The 15,731-nt window shown below is 50.9% G+C and overlaps 8 protein-coding genes across 8 annotated transcripts; 4 read left to right on the top strand and 4 right to left on the bottom strand.

Annotated features, from left to right (window-relative positions):
* Window positions 1-181: 181 nt before the first annotated feature.
* MRS44_015510 (uncharacterized protein) lies at window positions 182-2,590 on the top strand (the record flags this gene model as incomplete). Its single annotated transcript, XM_065619244.1, has 5 exons — window positions 182-276; window positions 377-511; window positions 561-1,269; window positions 1,317-1,568; window positions 1,625-2,590. 5 exons carry the CDS (start codon window positions 182-184, stop codon window positions 2,588-2,590), a joined length of 2,157 nt encoding a protein of 718 aa, XP_065475316.1.
* A 68-nt stretch (window positions 2,591-2,658) lies between these two features.
* Window positions 2,659-3,033, bottom strand: MRS44_015509 (uncharacterized protein; the record flags this gene model as incomplete). The annotated part of the gene is made up of 2 exons (XM_046276823.2): window positions 2,659-2,874; window positions 2,929-3,033. The coding sequence occupies 2 exons, from the start codon at window positions 3,031-3,033 to the stop codon at window positions 2,659-2,661; spliced, it is 321 nt and encodes a 106-aa protein (XP_046130354.2).
* A 517-nt stretch (window positions 3,034-3,550) lies between these two features.
* MRS44_015508 (uncharacterized protein) lies at window positions 3,551-4,896 on the bottom strand (the record flags this gene model as incomplete). Its single annotated transcript, XM_046284190.2, has 2 exons — window positions 3,551-3,897; window positions 3,954-4,896. The coding sequence occupies 2 exons, from the start codon at window positions 4,894-4,896 to the stop codon at window positions 3,551-3,553; spliced, it is 1,290 nt and encodes a 429-aa protein (XP_046130355.1).
* A 404-nt stretch (window positions 4,897-5,300) lies between these two features.
* On the top strand, window positions 5,301-6,797 carry MRS44_015507 (uncharacterized protein; the record flags this gene model as incomplete). The annotated part of the gene is made up of 4 exons (XM_065619243.1): window positions 5,301-5,368; window positions 5,423-6,175; window positions 6,215-6,237; window positions 6,289-6,797. The coding sequence occupies 4 exons, from the start codon at window positions 5,301-5,303 to the stop codon at window positions 6,795-6,797; spliced, it is 1,353 nt and encodes a 450-aa protein (XP_065475315.1).
* A 679-nt stretch (window positions 6,798-7,476) lies between these two features.
* On the top strand, window positions 7,477-10,733 carry MRS44_015506 (uncharacterized protein; the record flags this gene model as incomplete). The annotated part of the gene is made up of 7 exons (XM_065619242.1): window positions 7,477-7,504; window positions 7,562-7,674; window positions 7,910-8,033; window positions 8,110-9,329; window positions 9,381-9,650; window positions 9,703-9,844; window positions 9,895-10,733. 7 exons carry the CDS (start codon window positions 7,477-7,479, stop codon window positions 10,731-10,733), a joined length of 2,736 nt encoding a protein of 911 aa, XP_065475314.1.
* A 633-nt stretch (window positions 10,734-11,366) lies between these two features.
* MRS44_015505 (uncharacterized protein) lies at window positions 11,367-12,187 on the top strand (the record flags this gene model as incomplete). Its single annotated transcript, XM_046276824.2, has 4 exons — window positions 11,367-11,489; window positions 11,550-11,788; window positions 11,841-11,958; window positions 12,014-12,187. The coding sequence occupies 4 exons, from the start codon at window positions 11,367-11,369 to the stop codon at window positions 12,185-12,187; spliced, it is 654 nt and encodes a 217-aa protein (XP_046130358.1).
* A 555-nt stretch (window positions 12,188-12,742) lies between these two features.
* Window positions 12,743-14,392, bottom strand: MRS44_015504 (uncharacterized protein; the record flags this gene model as incomplete). Its single annotated transcript, XM_046281410.2, has 4 exons — window positions 12,743-13,564; window positions 13,625-13,743; window positions 13,795-14,035; window positions 14,084-14,392. The coding sequence occupies 4 exons, from the start codon at window positions 14,390-14,392 to the stop codon at window positions 12,743-12,745; spliced, it is 1,491 nt and encodes a 496-aa protein (XP_046130359.2).
* A 573-nt stretch (window positions 14,393-14,965) lies between these two features.
* MRS44_015503 (uncharacterized protein) lies at window positions 14,966-15,427 on the bottom strand (the record flags this gene model as incomplete). Its single annotated transcript, XM_046276825.2, has 3 exons — window positions 14,966-15,118; window positions 15,192-15,302; window positions 15,362-15,427. 3 exons carry the CDS (start codon window positions 15,425-15,427, stop codon window positions 14,966-14,968), a joined length of 330 nt encoding a protein of 109 aa, XP_046130360.1.
* Between the last annotated feature and the right edge of the window lie 304 nt (window positions 15,428-15,731).

Genomic DNA, 15,731 nt, shown 5'->3' with positions numbered 1-15,731 from the left:
TGTCTGGCTTCAATTGCCCTTCGGTTGATGCGGGGGATCGACCACATCCGAGGCCCCGACTAGTGTTGCTCGGAACTGCGGAACATTTCCGAGTGAGGTCCCGGCCACTGGCCATAACCCCCAGGCAGCCCCTCCCCTCTCTTGCTTTCATCTCGGAACTCGACGACACAGAAGAGAGGCAATGGAAATCGAGGCTGAGACTGTCGCCCCTGCGGCCGAGTCGGCTTCCAAGCCGCGCAAGCGGAATCCTACCGGCTCTGAGGCTCCGGCAGATGGGTCGGCAGCCCGACGCGCCAAGCGGGAAAATACACGTCCATGGCATGGTGAGTGTCAGAAGCATCGTACGGTTATCGACGATATTGACGCCATTGTGCAGCGATGAATGCAAGAAGCGGAAGCTCAAGTGCATTCCTTCGGGTGATTCCAATTGCGAGAGGTGTATTGCTGGTGGGTTGACCTGTGTCTTTGCGGCGGCTGCCAATCAGCCTCCCAAGGATGCTAAGCTTGAGCAGTGAGTGGCCCCGGTTGACTCGGTAGTTGTTGCAGCTGACAGGGAATAGGAGCCAGCATCTACAAGGCCTTACTCAAGAGTTGTATCAACTTCGCCAGCAGGTTGCCGACCTTGTAGGCGTCGTGAGAGAGCTCAAGGACCAGCCTCAAGAGGCACATACCGTGTCGTCGCATTCTCGCGAGACTATCCATATCCAGTCGCCTCTCAGCACTTATCGTGGCGATGTACCCAAGCAACCTCAGTTTGTCGGACCTACACGGTCTGCCTTTGGTATTCTTGTTGGAGAACGGTCTTTGAACCGTATGGGCATACCAACTTATGAGTCATTTCCTCCAAGCGGTGCGCAATCTCCTATAGAGTCAACAGCTGCCGCCAAGATAATCACCGACTTGGGTTACTGGGATCAATGCACTGCCAGCGAGATCAGTAGGTTCCTCATCGTCTTCCAGGAGGAAGTCGAGTCAGTCCATCCCATCATCGACATTAGCGAGTATGTCGTTCGGTCACAGGAGATCCTTGACGCCATTCGCAGCGGTAACGCTCCCGAGTATACCGCCCCGAAAGGAGAGACACCGATGAAGGGTCTGTCTAGGAAGGATATTGATATTGTCAAGATTGCCGTCGCTACTGGCATGGTGCTGGAGGAGCATGAAAAAACTGACCTGAGCGCCGCTATCATCGATTCTGTCGAGGGGACCGTCTCATGCATGCTATACCCTGAGGTTGATCTGAAAGAGATTCAACTGCTTTGTATGCTGGTAAGTCGACTAATCCCCAAACAAGGCTGTATTACTGACATGCACAGAGCATCTACCACTTCCATTGCGACGAGGAGCTGATATCTTGGCGCCTCGTTGGCATTGCTGCACGTGAAGCCATAGAGATGGGCCTTCACCGAAAGAGAAGTCTTCTCGACAATTTCAAGGACCCTGATTGTCGTCGTCTTGCAACCCGCGTCTTTTGGTGCGTTTACGTGCTTGATCGGCGATGGAGCTTTGGCAACAGCTTGTCTTTTGCTCTTGTGGACAAGGATATCGATCCTGAGCTTCCCAAGCCAGTGAGTCCCCCTGTTCAACCAGATATAGCAAAGGTCAACTAACTGGTTTGTCTCAGGACGATGAGTATTCATATCTCAGGTGCATGGTCGGCTATTCTGAGCTCTGCTCCAAACTCTGGGATGCCATCCCGCCCTTTGGATCTGCCTCACAGACTATTCCCGATGATACTGCAACAGCTCTTGATCAATGCGCTCAAGACTGGCTGGAGACTATTCCTCCTCATCTCCAGCTGCGGCATCCCCGTCTTGGCCTGGCACCGCGCTCACAGCCCCAAGTACTACATCGGCTTCGCGCCCTGTTGTACCTCCGTGGGAACTACGTGAGGATCTTGATCTACCGACACCACCTGATGAGTGCGGCGAGTATTGCTGCTAGTCCTCGCATTGCGTGGTTGGTTGCCGACATCGCCCAGGACTCCATACAGGTCCTTGTCCACCTTCACAATACGTCGGATATCTACTCGCGGCAGCAGAACGCTTTCAACAACTTCCTGCTCAGTGCCTTGGCGGTGTTATTCCTTGCTGTTTGTCACGCCCCTGAGACGTTTGCTGGCCCTTGCCGAAAGACCTTCCTTGACGGAGCGGACCTAGTAAGAGGCCTCTCTCGGCACAGCATCATCAGCCGCAGACTATGGAAATCCATTCGTGGCCTGATACCGCGTATGAGAAGCCTGGCGAAACCTCATTTGGGGGAAGACCAAACGAGCGAGTCACAAGCGGGAGACAAGGAGCTTGAATCTCAAGACGTCAACGGTGAGGAGTTCCAGGAGCATGTCCACTTGCCGGTTCACGATCACGTTGACTTTCCTTTGGGGGAGATGATGCTTCCTGATACCGATATCAACCATTCCGTCCCGGATATGTATCAGATGAGGGACGATCTACTGAGTCTCTTTGACGCGCTTGGACAGGGGCAGCCGCTGTTTCAACCCATGACGGGCCAGTATCCTGAAGGGCAGGAGATTACGATTGCAGAGGAAGAAGGCGAAGAGATATCACGGAGATTTCAGGGCTTGATATGAAGTTATCTTGTTGTCTCGATTGCAACTCATGCGTTGTCATGACTCATTAATTTGTATCATCAACCTTTCTACACGACCACATTCTCAAAGAACACCATGGCAACTCCTTGATTGACCGTCTTGGCAAACTGCTTTAGGTCCCCATGAGCAGCGCACTCCGTGTCGTAGTAGTTGAAGTCATCTATAGAGCTAAAGGTGGACAAGGCAACGACGGTGAAGCCCTGGGCGCGTTGATCAGGCGCTGCCTTTCCAGCCTTGACTGAAACGATGTATGGCTTCCCATTCTACTTGTGCCCTTGATTAGAGAACGGTTCGATGTGTGAAATGGGATCACGAACCTTCGTTGCCTTTTGCGGCATCTCTTTGTAGAGATCCAGCAGCCGTTGCTGGTCTTCCTCCTTGGGGATCTTGAACAAGGTGACACGTGTGATTTGTCCTGCCATGGTTGATAATGTGTGAAAGAATGACTTGAATTGTAGGGGTCAGAGTAAGAAGGAATCGGCATTTAAATAAACCCTACAGATCAAGTTCGGAATAATCTGCATCCCCTCTGCATGTACCCAGTTTTAGGATCAACGGACTCGGAATCCCAACAGCCGATTCCGCGCATAAGTGTGCATGACTCGAGAATCAACGAATAGCATTGAATGCGGACTCGGGTCCCTCAACTCAACCAATTGATCAAGGTCTTGATTTTTTACATGTTGATCAGACAGGTTTTCATTGACTTTCTGTCTTCTGTCTTTTACCCAGCTGTTGACCATACAATTAGCATTGCCATGCAAGAAATAATTACAGTGGTAGCACAAGTCACCTGGGAGCTCCAGAAATTTTCGTATGTAGTCCTGGGCCCGGAATACGAAGAGTCTCACGTCCTATGCGCCAGAGAGTCGCGTTTTAGCCATGGAATTTGAAGTCTATTGAAGTCTCATTGTTCTATATCATTCCATTCATTTCGCTCTAACCGCGTTGGACAGCCGATAGAATCGTACCAGAGCATTCCCCAAATCCAATCAAACCATCCTCGGCCTCTCCAGCCCATCCCTTGATAGTAATAGTGTCACCGTCCTGGATAAACTTTCGTTCCTCGCCGTTCTCCAGCTGAACCGCAGCCTTGCCACCCTGAGTCTGCTCAAGCAGACTGCCCTGTGTTCCGGCGTCTAGCCCAGACACGGTACCAGAGCCTAGAAGGTCTCCTGTTCGCATGTTGCAGCCAGAGATTGAATGGTGGGCGAGCATCTGAGGCCAAGACCACAGGAGGTTCTTGGAGCTTGTCCGGGTGATGGTTGTTGTGTTACCCTTGGCGGCTGTAGTTATGTTAACTCTGCTCCTACTATTGTCGATAGAGGTGGTGTTGACTTACTGGTTAGAGATACTTCCAAGTTGATGTCGACAATGTTGTCCTGTCGCTTCTCTCGCAGGTATTGTTGCAGGTCAACCTCATTGACAAGACCAGCTGTCTTGTGAGGCTCCAACGCATCTGCGAGAACCACCCATGGGCTAATGGTCGTGCCAAAGTTCTTTGCGTTGAACGGGCCCAGCGGTACATATTCCCACTGCTGAATATCTCGGGCGCTCCAGTCGTTCATCAACACATAGCCAAAGATATACTCCTCGGCAGCATCAACGGGGATTGGAGCTCCCAGGTCATTGCCTTTACATACAAACATGCCGAGCTCCAACTCGATATCCAGTCTGTTGCATGGCTGAAAGACTGGCTCTGTCGCCTTCGGGTTGGGAAGAACTTGTCCCCAAGGCCGATGGAGCGGAGTGCCTGACACAACGACGGAGCTGGCGCGTCCATGATAGGCAACCGGAAGGTGGTTGTAGTTTGGCTGCAGCGCGTTGGCAGGGCCTCGGAATAAGGCGCCTACAGTTTGAGCGTGGTTGCGGCCAGCAAAGAAATCTGTGTAGTCGCCAATCCTAAGAGGAAGATGCGTTTCGACCTCAGAAAGTGGGATCAAAGCCTCCTTCTTCAGGGCTTCGTTGTCCTTGAGGAGTTCTGGGAAAGACGTGTCCTGGCGGAAAACATCTCTGAGATAGCTTCGGGTAGCCTTGTGTAGGGGTCTACCCAGGCTGGCAAAGTCATTCAGTGTTGACTGAGAAAAGACGCTGAGCTTGTCCTTGGGGAGATCGACAAGCTTGGCGAAGCCGCCTTGGCTGGCAAAGACAGACAGATCAAGGACATGGTTGCCAATAGCGATAGCTGGGCGTCTGATTGGCTTACTGACTGTTGAAATAATTCCAAAGGGAATATTGGCCAGAGAAAAGTGACTTCCCAGAGGAATGGGTAACCAAGAAGTCATATTGAGGGAGGTAGGGAGAAATTGGAGATGTAAGGGATGGGTGAAAGAGGATGGGTTCAATCAACAACGGGCAGCCGTGGGATTTTGAACGAGAAGGGATATGATCATTTGTTTATTCCTCAATAAATGTTCTTCAAGATAGATGTGATGAGAAATGCTCGTCGGTTTGTGTTCCGAGTTGGATTGCGTCAAACAAAGTTCCGAGCATTCCGAGTTCACAATGTCGCAGACCTGCATGACAAGGCGGGGAAGCGGAAACTTGCGGATATGGGGAACGGATAACGACAATGAACGAGTGATCAGATGAAGATCTGAGTATTATAAGATCGCTAGCTTTGAAGCATGTTTTGGGGCTGTTATCGACAACACCGTGATCAGAGCGACTCCGTCATCCCTAGCTCAACATGCCTGTGACCAACTTTGTAACCCCCGAGAAGTACACGTACCTCAACGGCTTCAGGTCTTTTCACGAGTAAGTTATACCCTTTGAATGATGCTTAGCGGCTACTAATTAGACTACCACTAGATCTGAAGCCATCAAGGGTGCGTTGCCAATCGGCGCCAACTCTCCCCAGAAGCCACCCTATGGCCTGTACGCTGAGAAGCTGTCTGGAACCGCCTTTACGGCTCCTCGACATGAGAACCAACAGTCATGGCTATACAGAATTCTCCCTTCAGCTGCGCACTCGTCTTTTGAGCGCTTTGACAAAGTCTCTGAGCCACTGATCAACGGCAAACTGGACTTTGTGCCAAACCAGCTGCGATGGGATCCCTTTGAGATTGATGACCAGGTCGACTGGGTTCGAGGCTTGAAGCTCGTCTCTGGCGCTGGGGATCCTACTATCAAGGTTGGTTTGGGTATCTACATCTTTGCTGCTGGACGTGACATGGACGCAAACACAGCTATGTACTCTTCCGACGGAGAGATGCTCGTGGTAGCGCAGCACGGTGTGTTGGATATCCAAACTGAGCTAGGCCGGCTGCTTGTTCGTCCTAACGAGATTGCGATCCTTCCTCGTGGTATCAAGTACCGCGTGACGTTGCCTGCAGGCCCTGTGAGAGGGTATATCCTTGAGTTGTATCAAGGACATTTTACCCTGCCAGAGCTGGGCCCAATTGGATCCAACTGTCTGGCGAACCCAAGGGACTTTCAGATTCCCACAGCGGCGTTTGACGAAGACACTAACACGACTTGGACCATCATCAACAAGTACAACAGTCAGCTGTATGTGGCTAAGCAGGGCCATACACCGTTTGATGTGGTGGCGTGGCATGGAAAGTGAGTTATCCCCTGTGATGAAACTTCTATGTGACCCAGAGCTAACACATTCGTAGTTGTAAGTGACTTGGAAACGAACCCCGGCTGAGAGGGAAAAACTGACCACAAGATAGTTTACCCGTACAAGTATGACCTGGGCCGCTTCTCTGTCATCGGAAGCATTTCCTTTGACCACCCTGACCCATCCATCTACACCGTCTTGACCGGTCCATCCGATCATCCCGGCACTGCCGTAGCAGACTTTGTCATCTTTCCTCCACGCTGGCTAGTACAAGAAGACACATTCAGGCCCCCATGGTACCACCGCAACACTATGTCTGAGTTCATGGGCCTCATCTGCGGCGAATACGACGCCAAGACTGGTGGAGGCTTCCAACCAGCTGGTGCCAGTCTTCACAATGTCATGTCTGCTCATGGACCTGATGCCGACAGCTTTGAGAGGGCGAGCAATGCAGAGCTGAAGCCACAGAAAATTGGAGAGGGGAGCATGGCGTTCATGTTTGAGAGTAGCTTGATGTTGGGTCTTACGGAGTGGGGATTGAAGACATGTCAGAAGGTTCAGGCTGAGTATAGTGAACATAGCTGGTCAGGGCTGAAGCCGCACTTCAAGAGGCCATCTTGAGGGAAGCGATGCTTGGCGGCAGGACTGAATGAAAGCGTTTTATTGTGGCTTTTTGGTGTTCTCTAATATCCGTTCCAGTCGAATGAAGGCGCTGGCCGGTCAGGAGAAACGCCCTTTCTCGATGGTGGAGGGGGTAAGTATTGACCAAAGTCTGGATCTTCGATTTGGACTTAAAAATGCCAACCGTTCAAGGGGACACCGACAAATAAGAACCCTGGCAATGCATGCCAACACTTCAGTTGCTCCTTGGTCACGTCTTGGCTGTCACGGCTGGGTGGCTAAGACCTAACCTGGGGAAAACGCTGATGTGAAAATGCCGTTCAAGGCTCAATCTGCCAATTCCCGGATCGGGAAACTCAACTTGCAGGCATATTTCTTTCCTATTGATAGATCTGCCAAGATCGATGTAGTCATGAGATCCCATCATCTGGAGAAGCGAGCGCCGAATGCTCGGAATGGCTTCCGAACGCCGAGGATGGCTAGTCTCGGGACTTGGCAACTCCCCGAGTCGCCCGCGTCTCGGAAGTTGTCGCATTTTCGAGCATGGGTGTTAGCAATTTGACTTACTACATATGGACTTAGCCGATTGCTGCAGGGAACGAATGGTTTGGTCAGCTGTGAGTGTCTCTCTTCAAGAAAGACATCTTGACAGTGTGTACGAGGGCAGGAAAACGTCAGGATGGACGCAGAAAAGCGCCCGAGTACTTGTAAGGCCTGCTCTAGCAACAGCCATCATTTCGACCATCCAACACCTCAATGAACAGCGTCCATCCTCCCCGTCTTCTGGATGAAGCCACCCAATAGCGGAAACTCTATTGACGATCTCGACCCCGTGGCGTTGCCCACATTCCGGGGTAATGGCTGCACTCCACACGGGGTTCGCGGAGAAAGAAAGGCGGGGTAGAGAGGCAGCGGACAAGGAGGAGGGATGGGTAAACTCGTGCGCGTCAAGCCGAGTTCCGCTGGTGATTCTATCGTTGCAACGGCTTGCCGGATGTTGAAGCTGAGAAAGGGACATAGCAGCTCTTGTACCGAGTCTTCTTACTCCAAAGCAAACTCTCGCGCATAACCCTCTCTGTTGCTAAGAATGACCCCACGAACTTCACAGGCAGACTTCTTGTGCGAGACGTGCAATCTGCCGTTTCAGCGCAGGGAACACTACCAACGCCATCTACGCACTCACACAAAGGAGAAACCATTCTCATGTTCTGAATGCGGGCAAAGCTTCGGCCGAGTGTGAGTTGAACTTGACTTCTTCTTTGCCTTATACTGACAAGACCTTCGAGGGACTCGCTTGCTCGTCACCATACAGCCCTTCATCTGAGTGCAGACCGCCAGGACAACCGTGACCGCCAGAATGACCGCCGTCGCGTGTCTCAGGCCTGCAAACCCTGCAGCGCCTCCAAAGTGAGGTGTGATGGAGAGCGACCGTGTCAACGATGCCGACGCCAGGATAATGAGTGCTACTACGAGCCCTCTGCGAAGCGCAAGATGTCAGAGGCCGGCTCAGACAAGACAATGGCCAAGCGGCACAGAAACCACAATACCAATTCGAATGCCGCCACCTCAATTGCCACTCACTCGCCGCTATCACCGCCCGCGACTGTTCACGATAATTCGTATGAGATAACGCAGTCGGAAATGCACGTCTCGCCTGCTCAAGCGCAGTTCGCTGAGCCGCCCAAGGCCGACGATCTCACCATTGAAGTCCAGCCTATCGATCCGCTTCTCGAAATGACGACAGATTCAGCGCCCGAGTATCCTGTGAATACCATGGCTCAACCGGATATGCCATTTGGGGGAAATGACATGTTTCTCGACTTTGATCCGACAAAGAACATGCCCACACCCTCGCTGCTTTTTGGGGATGCCTTTGAACCGACAAGTTGGCTCAACTATGGCACTGAGCAAGAATTCACACCATTCTTCCTTCAAAATGAGCCCTCCATAGGCGCCATCAACGAACTCTGGCTCGATCAAGCAGGACTTAGGATGCAGCAGCCAACTGTTCTGGCAAACCCAACTCCTACCTCCATGATCGATCAATCAGCCGTGGCAGAGCTCTACAGCCGCAGTCACTCGCCAGCCATTGACAGAGACGCCGTCGAACCGAGACAGTACCATCCTATCAATATCGAAGTTGACGCCCAACTCGCATTCCCCGATCTGTCCCATCTGACGGCAGAGGAAATCGACCAGGAGAATCTCGCTCACGTAGACGAGGTCCCTGAAGAAGTTAGTAAAAAGGCGGCTCAAGCAGCTCTGGACATGCAGAACAGCGCCAGCTATCCTCGGTTCAGACACATAGCCATTCCGCCTGCTCCGGTGCTGAATGCTTGGGTACAACTGTATTTTGAGTTCTTCCACCCGGTGCTGCCGATTCTGCACAAGTCAACATTTTCTGCGTCAAAAAGACACTGGCTGCTTATCTTCACGGTGGCTGCTCTCGGTGCTCATTTCTCCGGCATTAAGGGGGCGCATGAGTGCTCCAGGGCGATGCACGAATTTAGCCGTCGACAATCTGCTATAATGGTAAGTGCCAACACAATACTCGAGTCCACGATCATACTGACCTAGTTCCAGTGCGAGAACCAAAACTCCAACGGCAGAGAGCTCTGGATGGCGCAGACCATTCTCCTCAACCACATCGGCATCATGTACGGCGGCGAGCGAAGATCTCTTGAGATCGCCGAGTTCTTGCAGGCTCTGCCTGTAACTCTTGGAAGACGAAAGAGGTTGTTTACAAATATGTTTCCCATGGAAAAGTTTGCCCAGCTGCAGCTTCCGCGGACGCAAAAGTGGCAGATCTGGCTTCTTGATGAAGAACGAAGGAGAGCGGGATTCGCAGTCTGGGTTAGTTCGAGTTGGCCTACCTCTCGATATGCCATTGCTAACAGGACCGCAGCTTATTGATTCGGCCTTTGATGCCCACTTTGACCTCAGTCGTTTGATGAGACTGTCTGAGCTGCAAATCTCCTTGCCACAGCCGGATGATCGTTGGGGTGCTTCAACTGCCCAAAACTGGGCAAGTTTCCCTTCTATGCTCGGTAAGTTTTCTGCAAGCTTCTCTTCCTTTGAAGAAATTCTGATTGTGTAGAAAATAATGGCTCTGGTGGGCTCCCAACCATGGAGAGAGTTGTCGCCGACGACACCTGGAAATCTGTCTGGTCAAAGACCAACACGCTTGGCAAGCAGGTTATGCTCCAGCATCTGTCAGACGTCATAAAAGACCAGAGCTCAAGCCAGTTTGGCGTACCGGGCTTTTCCTATCATGATAAGCTATTAGCAGCAAACGTCCTCAACGAGCTCTTGACCTTGACCGAGAACGAGCAGATTGAGCAGTCCATAGATGAGGTGAAGGCTGCGACAACCCACCAGATCATGGCCCTGAGCGCATTAATGACCCACAATACGCCCACTGCAAACTTGCTTCCCACTGTTGTGCGGTGCATCTACGGCAAAGTGGACGATGCAGAGTGGGCGCAGATCGGAGAGCGGTGGAAGAGTTCCTCAAGTCAAGGGAGACTGGGGTGCTTCTATGCAGCGAGGATACTCCATGTCGTACGATCAAGTCACTGTACACACTTTGGCACACCTGTAAGCCTTCTCAGAGCCGTGCTGGTTCTCTGGCTCTACTCTGCACTGTCTGAGCGCTCTCAGGAAGGGTTCTTGTATCCGCGGCCGGCGCCGGCTGTGGTACTGGGGCCGAAGCCACTGGAGGGCATGGACAACAATAGTTGGATTGGTATTGGGTGGAGCCGAGTCAAGCTGCCGGGCATCGGGAACCTGCTCTGTGCTGAGGGACGGGGCAAGTTACTAGATGATGGGGTTATGCTGATGAAGTCGTTGAAGGGATGGGGTATTAGTTCTACGTATTCGCAGATTCTCATGAGGCTTCGAGCGAGTGAGGCGTCAGCGTTCGAAAGGACAAGGTAGATAAGGTTGAATGCTTTGGTAAGGCTTGGTTCATAGCGAACGCATAGGGTTTAAACTCAAGAGATCTAATCTGATAGCTCTACTCTGATGTTTACCCTTGGCCAAGATCGTGTTGAATTATGCAAAAGGAAAGTGGGTTTAGGTAGAGAGGCTGACTTGATTTGATAGCCGTTGGACTGTGAAGAGTTCTTCATTTGGTATGTGCAGCCACATTGCATGCTCAATGATGGCGCAGGCACCTGAAGCGATAACAATCGTCTCATTGACGTAGCAAGTGAGGTCTATCTGCGAGGATTCATGGCCCAAATATGCCACTATTCACAAAGCACCCCATGCCGAGTGGGAGAGGTCAGGATCTGTGGGATACCGAATGCCTAGGATCACCATAGCCGACCTCAGGCCTTTCCGAGATTGCACAAGCCGGCTCGGAACCACCGGCTCCACGACTTTCCGACCAAACCCCATAGCCGGAGCTCACGTGCACGTAGTAAACATCGACGAATACAGGTAATTGTCTTCCATGTATATCTAGGTTAATGCTTCATATTAGGTTTGTATATTGTCCGGTCAGCCAAATAGATCTGATTTGCAACCACCACTTGCCCATACAAGGTTTACTCCAGCTCCTTCACGATGTCACCCACCGTTTACGGAAACCTTCCCTCTACCAGAGCTCGCAGAGTCTTGTTGCTTCTCGAGGAGCTGGGAGTTGAGTATAACTTGAAAACCTTGGACTTCGCCAAGGCAGAGCATCGGGTTAGTTTATCTGGAAAATGATGCTTTTGTCAAGAGCTGGAGGCTCACACGTACTCACAGAGCTCAACTTATGTTGAGGAACACCATCCATTTGCCAAGGTGCCGGCATACGAAGATGGTGATCTGAAGATCTTCGAGTCACGAGCCATTTGCCGATATCTCGCCAACAAGCACTCGTCCCCTCTCGGCCCGCCATCCAACCCTGAAGCGCTAGCAGCATTCGAGCAGGCTGCCAGTGTCGAATACGCGTATTTTGAGCCAAGCGTTTCAACTCTTGGCTTTGAACTGATATTCAAAAAGTATGCCCTCTTTCTCCTGGACTTCTGACATGGACTCACTGACGCGACCAAGGGTGCTATCGCTGGGGGAGACAGATCAGAAAATCGTAGCCCAGCATAAGGCTCAGCTTGCCCAGGTTCTCGACTACTACGAGAAAATCCTGGAGAAGCAGGATTATCTTGCTGGCCAGGTTGGCAATCCCCAGTCTCGGTGTTTGACATCAATACTGACTCGACGACTTACAGAACTACAGCTTGGTGGACCTTTTCCATATTCCTTGGATTGGCTTCATCAAAGACCGTCTCCAGCTCCCAGACCTGATTGACTCGCGGAAGAACGTGACAGCATGGTGGAAGCGAGTCAGTGATCGTAAGGCATCAAAGGTTATTGCGGAAAGACTGGCCCAGTTGCAGCACTAGACGAATCTCTCGAAGTATTCTCGCAAGGAAGATTTGATTAAATAGAGTTACTAGATAGAATAAAACAATTCTGCATCAAGGAGAAGACCAAAACTTCTAATTTACAGCTATGGCGTCCTGTATGTAGATGACTCAAAGCGTTCGGCCAGAGGTTTCCCTCTAACGATTTGTCAAGGGTTCTTGGTGATGCCGGAACTATACTATGATGACAAATCAATACTGGAACATGATAATTAGGTGGGTTTAAGCATTAAAACTACCATGAACCAGGGGAGCTCTTGCATGTAGGTGGTGAAGGTTTGGGAGTCGTTCTATAGGTAGTGAGGATGCCACATAGATGATTGACAAGGATGCTCATAACCTCACGCTACAAGAAATTGTGGCTGACCAAAACTATCAAAGTGAAGGTAGAAATAATCCAAAAAATATTCTCACAATCTTCATCACCTCACTCTAGTCAACCTAACATTAATATGCTTCTGACGAACAAACCAAGCGTTACACGTCTCCCACTCCTTCTCAGGCTCATCCAACTCGATCTATTTAGAAATTATGTTAGCTGGAACTAGCATAAGGAAAACTTTGGAAACGAATACTTGCCTTGAAGAGATAGAGAAGAGTCGGTATGGCCTTGTAAATCTCCAGCAAACTAATGTTCTTGCCAATGCAGGTACGAGATCCCGCGCCAAACGTGAAAGTAGCACCAAGCATCTCAGACTTTCGGGCGTCGTATTGCTGCTTTGTCTCTTTTGTACCCTGGAGCCATCTCTCAGGTATAAAGGAGTCCAAGTCCTCGCCAAAGATGGGAGAGTGGTGCATGACCCAAGGGTTGATGCCGACCACAGCTCCGGCGGGGAGGAAAGGACCATCTGGTAGCTGGAGACCACCCTCAGGTATGATTCTTTCCAAGAGCAGTCCGACAGCAGGATGAAGACGAAGAGCCTCCTTGATGACCGCGTCAAGGTACGGTAGCTCTTGACTCTCCTTCCAGGTCACCGGGATAGAGAACTTGCCTTCGTTGTGCGCGTGCTCAATCTCCTTGTACACTTTTTCGAGAATAGGAGGATTCTTCAACAGGTAGTAAAGAACGGCTCGAAGTGAGATTGCAGTTGTATCAGATCCAGCATTGACGTTACTAAGGGTGTACGAAAAGACCTGTCGATCGGTGACGACTTGCGGATGCGTCACCTTGGCCTCAAGGAAGCGAGTCAGAAAATCCCGTCGAAGAGGTTTCTCAGACTTTGTATCACCGCGCCCCAGTCGTTCGTCCAGGCATTCGCGGGCAAATTTGGCAATGGCTCCAGTTGCACTACCGCCCATCATGCGTCTGATGGGATTTTTGACGATGAGATGGTCCAGCCAGGGCATCTGTCCAACCTGGAAGACTGTTAGTGGGAGGGCAAAGACATGTGGCGGAAAGAGGCCTTGTTCACATACCATGCCTGCATAATCTAGGTTTCTTTCCAGCGAGAGCATGATGTTGCTGATATCCTTTCCTTGTTCCAAAAAGCCGAGAGGTTTGCCAAAGGTGAGCTCTCCAATGACATCGAAGGCATCTAGAACGACATCTTAGCTTCCGGTCTCTTTAACTAAAGGGTCTTTCATACAGTACTGCAGCCAAGTAGCCATATCGCAGACACGACCATCTCTAGCAAACTCATCGAGTCTACCGATCATGGTGTGGATAGTCTTGTCCACAAATACTTCAAACTCAGTTAATGTGCTCATGGAGTAAGCCGACGAGATTGGACGCTTGATCCTGGCATGAAAGTCCTCATCCAGGGTCGTGAAAAGAGTTTGCGTGGGATTTCCATTGAATAGCTGTTGCTGCGGCTCATAGAATTTCGTCTGGGAAATTGTCAATCAACGATTCGACGCCAAGACATGCCACATTACCTTTGTGTGTCCTTTGTTGACTCCGTAGATGACCTTCAACGCGTCCAAGTTCTGGACACTGACCAGGTTAGGCCCAAGACGTACGTATTGTCCATATTTTTGGTGTAGCTTGAGATGCGTCTCCTCCGCCTTTCCTCTGGCTACATCAATGAACCTCCATAGGTTAGAGAACCTAGCGAGGAATGGTCCAGGAACTTCAGAGACGCCTCGGGTGAAGCAGTTGCGGGCAAGATGCACCAGCACAAGAACGGCGGCTATGATGGGGAGGTGTTCCCGGATGAGACCTGTGATCTCTGTGATGATCGCCATGGTGTCGGATATCCTCAATGCTAGACTGTCCTGTTTCGTTCGAAAAGTCCAATATGCCAGACAGGTTTCTTTTCTACAGATTAGAGCGATCTACCTTCCCCGCACGATCGAGGTCATCCCTGCGAATAGGTAGCCTCGGGTTTGATCTCTCTTGCACATCCCTGGCGTGGAGCCGAGTGTCGATGCGTTTGCCTGTACCCCGCGCCATTCCGACATTCCGACGCTATAACCGGTTGAAATGCCGGTTACTGATCATTTTTCTCGCTATTTGGCATTGAGGCTTTGGGGTGCTGGGAAATAATGACAGTCTGGGCCTCTTGTGACACCCCGTATGAGTAGGCGATACCTCAAACTGTCTCGACCAGGTTTCCCTCCCCATGAGGCTTCGTTGCCCCCTGTTGTTGAACTTGTTTGGTTGGGAAGTGTGAGACTGAGAGTATAGCACGGACTCAAGTACAAATAGGGATTTGGACAAGTGTATCTGAATGGCGCTATTCTATTGTCGCGTGTTTCTAATCAGGCTCTACTTGCATCCACGAACATCTCCCATAATGAGTCGCCGCCCATCTCTGCTTAATCGTTCCTGGGGAGGTCAATGATCTGAACCTTCTCTACCATAGGGCCCAGCTCATCCACGACAGCGAGGTGGACGGGGTCCTTGAGTGCGTAGTAGTCCCTGTCTTCGGTCCCTGCAAATTGGATGACGAATGCATGAGTGATTCCTCCCTATTCTTACCGTGTCAGCTACGTAACTAAAAGATCATGATAAGGAAGACCCAGAAAAAGTGTTCGTTCGTACCTGAAGTCCCTCGGGGGAGTTGTCTGCGCCGCCTTGGATGGACTGGATGTACGGTTTCTTGGATTCTTGATGGAGACAACCGTCCTTCAGCGCTAGGATCTTGGATGAAACCTAGGTTCAACTTTGTAAGCCGTGGAAAATCGTAGACACTCAGGATGACGACTCTGTACCTTGTCAATGGCATCATTAGTGACATCAGACTTGAACTGAAACTGAACAACACGGTTGATGCCCATCTTGTTAACTTGGCAGCTCTGAAGTTCGTTGATGTGTAAATGTTACAAAGAGAATGCCCGATTCGCGACAAAATTTGATGGGGATGGCTTCTTTATCGTAGAAATAACATCAAGGCAAAAGGGCCTAGTACTGCATTTAACGCTGAGAAATAAACCCGCCTTGAGACCCTGCCCTGTCTGTCTTCGGAACAGTCCCGGCGGTGGTGGAGCTTCCCCGCGACAGCCGTTGACGTGGAGCCGAGCGGCTTGGCCAAGCATGACCAACTCATGGGGTCAGATTGCGGGGTGGGACTGGGTAGATCAT

This window comes from Fusarium solani (genome assembly GCF_023522795.1).
Source record: "Fusarium solani strain SB1 chromosome Unknown bctg00000011, whole genome shotgun sequence".
Lineage (NCBI taxonomy): Eukaryota > Fungi > Ascomycota > Sordariomycetes > Hypocreales > Nectriaceae > Fusarium > Fusarium solani.
The sequence above is the reverse complement of the archived record's forward strand: the minus strand, read 5'-3'. Positions and strand labels throughout refer to the sequence as shown.